Raw genomic sequence first — 11,710 nt, forward strand, 5'->3', positions numbered from 1 at the left:
TGGCATTAGCTATTGCTGAACACTGTTCTATGCTGGCATGTGATGGCATTGGAGAAGCATGTAGAGCTGCTTTCTCAGACTCCACTGCTGCTACCCACTTCAGAATGCACAGGGCAAAGTGTACAGAAATGATTAATGGTGATCTAGCACCATACTTTATAAAAAGGTTGGTCTCAGATGTGGGTGAGCATCGTTTCAACCTCCTCCTCGATCAGTCCGCAGATGTTTCTAAGTGTTTCTAAGTACCTGGGGATTGTGATGAGGTACTTTAGTGACACCAAACAGACAACTGTGTCAGCATTTCTGGGACTTGTTGAGTTGGAGGGAGGAGATGCTAGATCTATAGCCAGTGCAGTTGTGTACAACTTTTTGCCACATCAGCTGCTTACTCATTCAAGTCAGCTCCCTCAGTTGCAGAATCTTACATAGAGAACCTTGACCAAAATGATGATGATCCACTCGTTCTGTGAGCCAGCACAGCCTGTGTATATGTACTCTGCCAGAGTGTCTCTCTGGGGTCACCTTTTCCAGTCCCAAGCCCAGACAAAGGAGGAGGCTTGGAAATGTGATATATAAAAAAACAAGAATCAACAGAAGACAGTTCATTTGTTGTTCTACACGCATTTAGGGTGTTTTTAACCACTCTTCCTCTCTCCCACGACATTATTCCCCTCTCCTACAGCGTCCATTACAATTACGTGGCAACACGGGGATGGCAACAGTGCCAGGAAGTTCCGATGCGTTATCTGCTATTTCTGCCGAATATCACATAAAGCAGTGAGAACTGGCTTTCAGTTAACGTACCTGGTAAAATAAAGTTTAAATAAATGCTCTAATAGTACAAGTAAGTTAGTACATTGTTTATTTTTAGTAACTGTCCGAAAACTGTACACTTGGGTGAAAAATGAAAAAGCACAAGAAAATCCTCAAAAAATATCTAAAACTACGGCCATGCGACTTCCATACAGTTTTGTGTTGGAGGGTCACATATTTCAGTGGTGAAATATGTTTTATGATTGACACACCACACATATGCAAATGTGAATATATATATATATATAAACTAATTAGAAAAAGAACATACCAAAACAACTAAAAGTAAAACCAAAATAAATGAACCTAACCCTTGAAGTTACACATACCTGGAGGTTGATGGCATCTCCAGCGTGGAAATCAGAGGCTTACGAGGGGCAGCTTACTCCACCATACTGGGGAGTGCAGGCACTACGCAGCAGCTCAGACTGCTTCGGGAGCAGCACATGTCTTGGGCGGCGTACCAGGTGCCTGTCTCGGCATCAAAACATTCCACTTTCGTGGTTCTGGACCCAGTGTAGCCGCCCACGACAAACAGCAGGTCATCTACTACTTCAATACCAAAGTTACTCCGTGTGTTATGCATAGGCTTCACAGCTTGCCAGCGGTTAGTGACCGGGTCGTAGGCCTCCACGCTCCGTAAATGCCGGTACTGGAATGTACCACCAACCTGGGAGACACCAAATATAAGTCAGCACTTGGACACTAAAGGAACAGACAAACAGCAACATTCCCAAAGTCATGAACTCATTGGGGAAGAACCTTAGAACCTCCCATTGGCTACATTTGACTTATATATAACTATATCTGTATAAGGTACATGAAAGGAGTCACTCACTGCATAGACTTTATCCTTGTAGGAAATGACTCCAACACCATGCCGGGGAGTTCTCATTGGGGCTATAGTGGTCCATCGCTCAGTGACCGGGTCGTAGCACTCAGCGGTTGGGACGGTTGTATCTCCATTGTAGCCACCACACATATATATCTAGGAAAACCATTGTAAACATGAAGACACTTATGCTGTATATCAGTGTTATCCGATCCGGTCCTCTGGGACCTGCAGAATCTCCACGTTTTTGCTCCCTCACAGCTCCATGCCAGAGGATTCACAGGGAGCCCAAACATGGACTGTCTGTAGGTCTCTATGGATGGGGTTGGGAAACACTGCTGTATAGGATTAGTAATGGAGATCCAGAGTATATGGACATTTGGTTAATGCATGTTGAATCCATCCACCTTCCATAAACATTTATCCAGTACACGGCTGTAGTGAACCTGGAGCTCACCCCAGATTAAATGCAGCCAGATTCCCCCCATTGACCCACCTTGCCGTGCAGTGTGGTGGCACTGGCGTCGCTCCTCCGCTCCTGCATGGGCTGGATGAAGGTCCAGCTGTTTGATGCCGGGTCGTACCGCTCTGATGTGTTGAGGCGCGTGAGGCCATCAAAGCCGCCAAAGGCGTATATGTAGCCATCAGCCACAGCCACGCTCACATAGCAGCGTCGTGTCTGCATTGGGGCCACCTGGTCCCATGTCCGCGTAAAAGGACTGAACCTCCGCACGCTGCTGGAGCAGACTAATCCGTCAGTCCCCCCAATGAAATAAACAAATCCATATAAATAGACCTACCCATGGTAGGACAGGGGGTCTCGTGCTCCAACGTCATATCTGCCCAGGGATCGGCTCGGGTGTCATATGCCGTGATTTGACTGGCTGGGTTTTCAGTCCAGCCACCAATGGCCAACAAAATTTCGGATGGCAGGCGTGGCCGGGTCAGCGGGTTTTCAAAGTCAGACCGGGGTGGACCGGTGATGTCCAGGTCGTACACGGGCTTCAAGGCGTCGCTGACAATGCGCCTGCACTCCTTACTGGCCTTTACAAGATCATTGTTTATCACATTCCTCATTAAGTAATCTTCATTCATTAGAGCCAGCCGGACCTACACAGGAAACCAGATGGAGAGAATTCCCATGAGTTCCTTGGTGCCATTTTAACAAAGGATACAACATCAAGTCCAAATTTCTCATTTTCATAATGCTTTAGCTGAAGCCATTTACTTTGAAAGTCTCAGATATGTCTTAACACTTGTTTGATTTAAGACATTTCAGTACTTCATGTTTTCAGTTTGCTTGTTAGACTGTACTGCCACTTGTAATACTTGGAAGCCTAAGTTGTAGACTTATGGAACATGGAAATGGATGTTAAGTCTCTAGATACAGTATTAAGGACTAGGGAGTTCACTGAGTTAGCGTTCTATTCTTATCTCCACATGTCAGTGAGAACAGTGTATCATTATACTCACCTTGGGCAACAGCACAGCAATGTGGCAGTTGCGGCTGGAAGGCTCATGCCCAATCCATCGGAGGATGGCCTCAAACACCACCTCCTCCTGGCTAACGTTCAGCTCATCCTCTTCAATAATACTACTAAGGTGCTCTAGAGTGAGCTGTAGGAACTCCTCTGAGGAGCTGGCCACTTCTTTGAAATTCTTCAACATGAAGAAGAACGCAGACTCGCGCAGCTCGCTGAGGTGGTAGACGTCGGCGATTATAAAAATTCCAACACAGTTGTCACGGCAGAGCTGGTCCTGCAGGAAGTTGCTGCAGTGCTGCATGATACCCAGGACATTCAACTGATCAGCAGCCGCCAGGAGGCTCTCCACGTTGTCGGCCGTGACAAGCACGGAGTGCGTGTAGGCGTAGTCAATGACCAGCTTCATGGCTTCTGGGGAAATGCCTGGGATGATGTACTCATCTTTCCCCTTCACGTTCCAGCCACTGGCGAACAGAGCTCTGAAAAACAATCCACATGTGACTTGTTTAAGAAATATGGGTGTTTCAGAGAGCATGAACTAAGGTGTTTTCTGACTCTTTTGAACCAGGAACTCCGAAATAAAATTCGACCAGATCTAGGGACCTCCCACCCCATACTATCACATAGGTGCCTCAGAACTAGGGACCAGGAGTCACATGTATAAACGGTGCGTACGCACGAAAACGTTGCGTACATCCGTTTCCACATAATTCCAAATAATTTTGTGGGCGTTGAATTTAACACCGTTGACCACAATGACCGCGTCGCAGAGCTTATATTTCCCGAAATGGTCAGCAAAGACGTGTACGTCAATATGATAACAATAAGCTCTAGTCTATGCGTCTAATTGTTCACATTTGTTTATTTTTAAATCTAAATTTGTGTGGCACAAAGTTTGATTATATATATATATTATTTTGTATTTTGTGCGAATAACAATAACAAAATTCCCCAAATTAAAACACCAATAAATCTTAATTGTTTTTAAAATTAATCAAATTTTTGTCTTGAATTAATTAAGATTAATTGGTGTTTTAATTAGGGTAATTTGTGATTTGGAGATTCATAGATGCATAATAATGAAAATACAACTTAAATTCTGAGATACGAACAGTATAAATTCACCAAATGTGTGTTTTTTTTTTTAATTCTGCAACAATAATGCAGATTTAAAAACAAATATAAACATACACCGTGACGCAAAAGCGGAGCGCTTGCGTTCTAGAACTTATTGTTACCATATCGACGTACACGTCTTTGCTGACCATTTCGGGATATATAAGCAAGACAAATGAACGCGCAATCCACTTCTAAGGAAATGAACAGCTACGACATGGAGCGGGAAATAATGTCCGAGGCTTTCGGCATTTTCAATGACCTGCGGCAGACTGGAGCGCTCTGCGACGCGGTCATTGTGGTCAACGGTGTTAAATTCACAGTCCACAAAATTATTTTGTGTGGCTGCAGCACCTATTTCCGGTGAGTATCTGTGACCCATATATGCTAATAATGCTAAAATGAGGAGTGAGATTTTTTTCTTTAGCGATGACTTCTTCCTGACAATAAGTTGCTATAATAATAGAAATGGTAAATGAACATTATAGCTCACCTGGGGCCTCATGTATAACAACGTGTTTAGAATTCACACTATAACATTGGCGTAATGTATGGACAAATCTAGGAATGTGCGTACGCAAAAAAAATTAAAAATCCAGATGCACAAAACTGTGCATAAGCACAGAACGCCGCACATTCCCTTCATAAATACCAATTAGCGTAAAATTTTATGCACGATCGGTCCGCAAGTTCTCACTGAAAAGCACCTGTAGCTAAGAACCCGAGAGTGGACAGAACTTGTAAAGGAATAGGTATAGTGCAATTCCTCATCGTCTGCCTTTGTAATGCTGGCCCCAGTTCAGCACACAGCTCCAAAATGATTGCTCTTGGAAATCTGAATTGACTTACAAGTCAGTCATCATCATGGGCCAAGAAATCACTATGATCCCTGAATACGCGCTCTCTACTCATTCTTTCATAAACTATCTCTTCCAATAACACAAGAGCTGCTATGGTAGTTGTAATAGTTTGGTAATATTTTGCGCCGTTTTATTGTTACAAATTGATTAAGATCAAGTGCCGTACATTTGTTAACAACATAGAATTAATGTTTGTGTATTGGATAAAGTCAGCGTCATGACTGTAAGAACCACAGTAGCAATGATTTTTCACTGGGTGCCGTCCGTTTACAACACCGAGCAGAAACGTGCGTACGCCATGTCTGGAGCTGCTGTGTCAATGTACGTAGTATTACGGAAAGTTTAATTTTTATACATTTCGACATGAGTGTGGAAACAGATATACGCAACGTTTTTGTGCGTACGCACCGTTTATACATGTGGCTCCTGGTCCCTAGTTCTGAGGCACCTATGTGATAGTATGGGGTGGGAGGTCCCTAGATGTGGTCGAATTTTATTTCGGAGTTCCTGGTTCAAAAGAGTCAGAAATCACCTTATTTCATGCTCTCTGAAACACCCATATTTCTTAAACAAGTCATATGTGGATTGTTTTTCAGAGCTCTGTTCGCCAGTGGCTGGAACGTGAAGGGGAAAGATGAGTACATCATCCCAGGCATTTCCCCAGAAGCCATGAAGCTGGTCATTGACTACGCCTACACGCACTCCGTGCTTGTCACGGCCGACAACGTGGAGAGCCTCCTGGCGGCTGCTGATCAGTTGAATATCCCAAGCATCATGGAGCACTGCAACAACTTCCTGCAGGACCAGCTCTGCCGTGACAACTGTGTTGGAATTTTTATAATCGCCGACGTCTACCACCTCAGCGAGCTGCGGGAGTCTGCATTCTTCTTCATGGTGAAGAATTTCAAACAAGTGGCCAGCTCCTCAGAGGAGTTCCTACAGCTCACTGTAGAGCACCTTAGTAGTCTTATTGAAAAGGATGAGCTGAACGTTAGCCAGGAGGAGGTGGTGTTTGACGCCATTCTCCGATGGATTGCGCATGAGCCTTCCAGCCGCAACTGCCACATTGCTGTGCTGTTGCCCAAGGTGAGTATAATGATACACTGTTCTCACTGACATGTGGACATAAGAATAGAACGCTAACTCAGCGAACTCCCTAGTCCTTAATACTGTATGTAGAGACTTAACATCCATTTCCATGTTCCATAAGTCTACAACTTAGGCTTCCAAGTATTACAAGTGGCAGTACAGTCTAACAAGCAAACTGAAAACATGAAGTACTGAAATGTCTTAAATCAAACAAGTGTTAAGACATATCTGAGACTTTCAAAGTAAATGGCTTCAGCTAAAGCATTATGAAAATGAGAAATTTGGACTTGATGTTGTATCCTTTGTTAAAATAGCACCAAGGAACTCATGGGAATTCTCTCCGTCTGGTTTCCTGTGTAGGTCCGGCTGGCTCGATTGAATGAAGAGTACTTAATGAAGACTGTGATTAAAAATGATCTTGTAAAGGCCAGTAAGGAGTGCAGGCGCATTGTTAGCGACGCCTTGAAGGCCGTGTATGACTTGGACATCACCGGTCCACCAGGGTCTGACTTTGAGAACCCGCTGACCCGGCCACGCCTGCCATCGGAAATTTTGTTGGCCATTGGTGGCTGGACTGAAAGCCCAGCCAGTCAAGTCACAGCTTATGACACCCGAGCCGATCGCTGGGCAGATGTGGCACTGGAGCACGAGAGCCCCCTCTCCTACCATGGGTCTGTTTATTTAGATGGATTTGTTTATTGCATTGGGGGGACTGACGGATTAGTCTGCTCCAACAGCGTGCGGAGGTTCAACCCCTTTACGCGGACATGGGACCAGGTGGCCCCAATGCAGACACGCCGCTGTTATGTGAGCGTGGCTGTGGCCGATGGCTATATTTACGCCTTTGGCGGCTTTGATGGCCTCACGCGCCTCAACACAGCAGAGAGGTACGACCCGGCATCAAATAGCTGGACCTTCATCCAGCCCATGCAGGAGCGGAGGAGCGACGCCAGTGCCACCACACTGCACGGCAAGGTGGGTCAATGGGGGGAATCTGGCTGCATTTAATCTGGGGTGAGCTCCAGGTTCACTACAGCCGTGTACTGGATAAATGTTTATGGAAGGTGGATGGATTCAACATGCATTAACCAAATGTCCATATACTCTGGATCTCCATTACTAATCCTATACAGCAGTGTTTCCTAACCCCATCCATAGAGACCTACAGACATTCCATGTTTGGGCTCCCTATGAATCCTCTGGCATGGAGCTGTGAGGGAGCAAAAACGTGGAGATTCTGCAGGTCCCAGAGGACCGGATCGGATAACACTGATATACAGCATAAGTGTCTTCATGTTTACAATGGTTTTCCTAGATATACGTCTGTGGTGGCTACAACGGTAATACGACCGTTCAAACCGCCGAGTGCTACGACCCGGTCACTGAGCAATGGACCACAATAGCCCCAATGAGAACTCCCCGGCATGGTGTTGGAGTAATTTCCTTCAAGGATAAAGTCTATGCAGTGAGTGACTCCTTTCATGTACCTTATACAGATATAGTTATATATAAGTCATATATAGCCAATGGGAGGTTCTAAGGTTCCTACCCAATGAGTTCATGACTTTGGGAATGTTGCTGTTTGTCTGTCCCTTTGGTGTCCAAGTGCTGACTTATATTTGGCGTCTCCCAGGTAGGGGGTACATTCCAGTACCGGCATTTAAGGAGCGTGGAGGCCTACGACCCGGTCACTAACCGCTGGCAAGCTGTGAAGCCCATGCATAACACGAGGAGTAATTTTGGTATTGAAGTGATCGATGACCTGCTGTTTGTCGTGGGCGGCTACACTGGGTCCAGAACCACGAAAGTGGAATGTTTTGATGCTGAGACAGGGACCTGGTACGCCGCCCAGGACATGTGCTGCTCCCGAAGCAGTCTAAGCTGCTGTGTAGTGCCTGCACTCCCCAGTATGGTGGAGTAAGCTGCCCCTCCCAAGCCTCTGATTTCCACGCAGGAGATGAAGCCATCCACCTCCAGGAACGTGTAACCTCAAGGGTTGGGTACCAAACTCAGTAAAAATCTGGGGTGCGTTTCGCAAACAACGACGGAAGTTAACATTCACGATGCATCGTACTATGGTAGTTCAAACTATCCAACATCCAAAGTTTGAACCATGTTAGTTAGTTGGGACTACCCTTGTCCGAACTACAGTGATTCCAGCGCTGATTGGTCAGCAAAAACTAACAAACTTTATAGTATCAATGGTCTAACTTCCTGAGAATTCTCCATATTGCTCACTACAGACAGGTACCGTACGTATGACCAGAAACCAACACAACAAATATGTTTCAAACTACATTTTCAGACAACTTCACATTATATGTGATTGTAGAGCTAAATTATTCCTTATTAGATGTTAAAAATTTTTACATTTCTGGCTTACACGGTGACTATACCCTTATTAGACTGCATTTTCCACCATGGCTGACGTATTTACCCGGAACTACGCAACTTAACGACAGTGTTTGCGAACGTTCGTTTGAACTATGGTTTCGGGAAACACCTGCATAATTTAACGATGCATCGTACTACATAAGTCCGCAGTGTCGTTACCTGCGTAGTTCGAGCTATGGTTTCGGGAAACACCTGAGTCGTACTTCCATAGTTTGAACCACGCAAGTTGCTAACATAGTTAGCAACTATGGTTTTGGGAAACGCACCCCAATACCATTGGATACTGGCACCGGTTCAAATGTGAATGGTACCCAACCCTAGTAACCTCAAGTAAATGTCAAACTTTGCATGAGCTCAACGTATGCTTTCTGAACCACTCATATTTTATCCTTGCTGTTAAAATCATTCCCAAATGATTTTATGAGATATGTAAACTCCATTTTTGCTGTAGAAATTTTGCAATGTTTATTACAAAATCATATTGTGATATTTGAAATTTTTCCCATATCATGTAGCCCTAATATATTATAATATATTATGGATAATACTTTATATGTCTTTTATTTCTTTCCATGCTATCCACATCTTGTTGAATCTGTTATTCTAACCAGATCACAATTAAAGTTTGAGTCTTTTCATTTGTCCAAGCACCTATTATTATTACTTATGTTTTACGTTGTTTGCTACTGTTATTAGAATGTCAGATGTATGTTGTGTTTACAAGGCAGGTTATTTGCATAACCAGTCAACAATAAACACACCATCCCAAAGTACTGACGTACCCGAGGTAGCTTGGTACTTTTGGTCCTGGGTCCTGACCAGAAGTCAATGGAAAAGTAGTGAATATCTGCTAATTCCAGTGTTGAATCTCCAAACCGTTGCTGAGTGGAGGTATAACACCACACACCAAAGAACACACACTGCTGCAGAGCGTGCTTTGGGCATTTAAAAGATGTAATTCTGGTGCCCACACAAGTACTTGATGCCACATTCCAACAACGAAGGAGACAAGAGCAGGTATGAGGACAAACTAATAAGGGGTTTATTAAAGGGAAACGGGAACAGGCAAAATAAAGCAAACCGCAAGGGGTCAAACAGAAAGTACGACTACAAACGGGAAACATCACTAGAGTGCTAACACACACTAGGGCGACATCAATGACCAGACTCAGGAGTACAGGGGTGGGAGGTGCTCTTATACACCACTGACGAGGAGCAAACGAGATGCATCTTGTGTGAATCACACGAGGGCTGCAACGAGAGGTAAGACATGATCAGGGAGAAAGTGAAGGGGCAGGAATGCAGGGCGTGACACTTTGGAGCTGTAAGGTTTCCCCCTGAATGCTGCACAACATTGCGATAGTTATTTTATTGAAACATATTTCTGACCACCTCTTTCCAGAAGTGTTACTTCCCTTTCTTATTGCTGCTCGCCATTGTGTCTTGTTTACAAGGAAGCAACATCACATTCTGAGCCCATTTTTACATTTTAAAGAAACAGGTTAATTTATTTTGGTTTTACTTTTGGTTGTTTTGGTATGTTCTTTTCCTAATTAGTTTTTATATACAGTATACACATTTGCATATGCCTGGTGTGACAGTCATAAAACATATTTCACCATTGAAATATCTGAGATCGATTTTACTGTTAGTCTGTACTTTTCTCACGCGGAGGCTGGGGAGGAGCCAAGGGAGTACTACTTAAAGTTAATTTTGGTTAATTGTTGAATAACGAAAGGTTTGGGGGAACGCATGTAGACCTCACTCAATGGGTGCGTTCGACTTAGGGCAGGTCTGGCTGCAGCTGACGTGACGTGGAGCGCCATCTGCCGGCCGCTGCAGGGGTGCAGTATAAACTGACTACAGCCAAGTCGGACAGCCTCTATTCCTGGTAGACTTCACTGCGATGGCAGCACTGCCAGAAGGGTGCAGATAAATCTATACAAAAATCACCTGCATGCACAATACTTCTTTTAAAATAACCAACTCCTGATCCAAACTGTTAGTAGTGGAAAAATAAACTATTGTGTATAGTGGCCCAGTATAAAAAGATCAATGATCAAATACATGTATTTCAAGGATTCAGAGTTTTTATTGTCATGTACAGAGTACAATGCAGTTCTTACTTGAATGTCTTCTTCACAGACTGAACAATTAAACAAATAAAGCAACGGAACATTACAGTAACTAACGATAAATACAGCACTAATTTACTTGTACCATTAGAGCATTTATTTAAACTTTATTTTACCAGGTACATTAACTGAAAACCAGTTCTCACTGCTTTATGTGATATTCGGCAGAAATAGCAGATAACGCATCGGAACTTCCTGGCACTGTTGCCATCCCCTCAGCAAGGAAAGCAGCCATTGGCTGCCCCAAAAGTCGCTAGAAGTCTGTAAATGATGGCATCACCTCATTTGTATAATGTGCAATATGCACGTAATTGTAATGGACGCTGTAGGAGAGGAATAATGTCGTGGGAGAGAGGAAAAGTGGTTAAACACACCCTAAATACGTGTAGAACAACAGATGAACTGTCTTCTGTCGATTCTTGTTTTTTTATATATCACAATTCCAAGCCTCCTCCTTTGTCTGGGCTTGGGACTGGAAAAGGTGACCCCAGAGAGACACTCTGGCAGAGTACATATACACAGGCTGTGCTGGCTCACAGAACGAGTGGATCATCATCATTTTGGTCAAGGTTCTCTATGTAAGATTCTGCAACTGAGGGAGCTGACTTGAATGAGTAAGCAGCTGATGTGGCAAAAAGTTGTACACAACTGCACTGGCTATAGATCCAGCATCTCCTCCCTCCAACTCGACAAGTCCCAGAAATGCTGACACAATTGTCTGCTTGGTGTCACTAAAGTACCTCATCACAATCCCCAGGTACTTAGAAACACTTAGAAACATCAGTGGACTGATCGAGGAGGAGGCTGAAACGATGCTCACCCACATCTGAGACCAACCTTTTTATAAAGTACGGTGCTAGATCACCATTAATCATTTCTGTACACTTTGTCCTGTGCATTCTGAAGTGGGTAACAGCAGTGGAGTCTGAGAAAGCAGCTCTACATGCTTCTCCAATGCCATCACATGCCAGCATAGAACAGTGTTCA

At 44.1% G+C, this 11,710-nt stretch overlaps 1 protein-coding gene and 1 pseudogene across 1 annotated transcript; one reads left to right on the forward strand and one right to left on the reverse strand.

Annotated features, from left to right (window-relative positions):
• Positions 1–1,132: 1,132 nt before the first annotated feature.
• LOC125719869 (kelch-like protein 10) lies at positions 1,133–4,397 on the reverse strand (annotated as a pseudogene).
• Positions 4,398–5,322: 925 nt separating this feature from the next.
• On the forward strand, positions 5,323–9,099 carry LOC125719946 (kelch-like protein 10). The gene is made up of 4 exons (XM_048994857.1): positions 5,323–6,191; positions 6,555–7,169; positions 7,510–7,659; positions 7,828–9,099. Exons 1-4 carry the CDS (start codon positions 5,586–5,588, stop codon positions 8,113–8,115), a joined length of 1,659 nt encoding a protein of 552 aa, XP_048850814.1. The 5' UTR covers positions 5,323–5,585; the 3' UTR covers positions 8,116–9,099.
• Positions 9,100–11,710: the final 2,611 nt, after the last annotated feature.

The sequence above is a fragment of the Brienomyrus brachyistius genome, chromosome 24 (assembly GCF_023856365.1).
Source record: "Brienomyrus brachyistius isolate T26 chromosome 24, BBRACH_0.4, whole genome shotgun sequence".
Lineage (NCBI taxonomy): Eukaryota > Metazoa > Chordata > Actinopteri > Osteoglossiformes > Mormyridae > Brienomyrus > Brienomyrus brachyistius.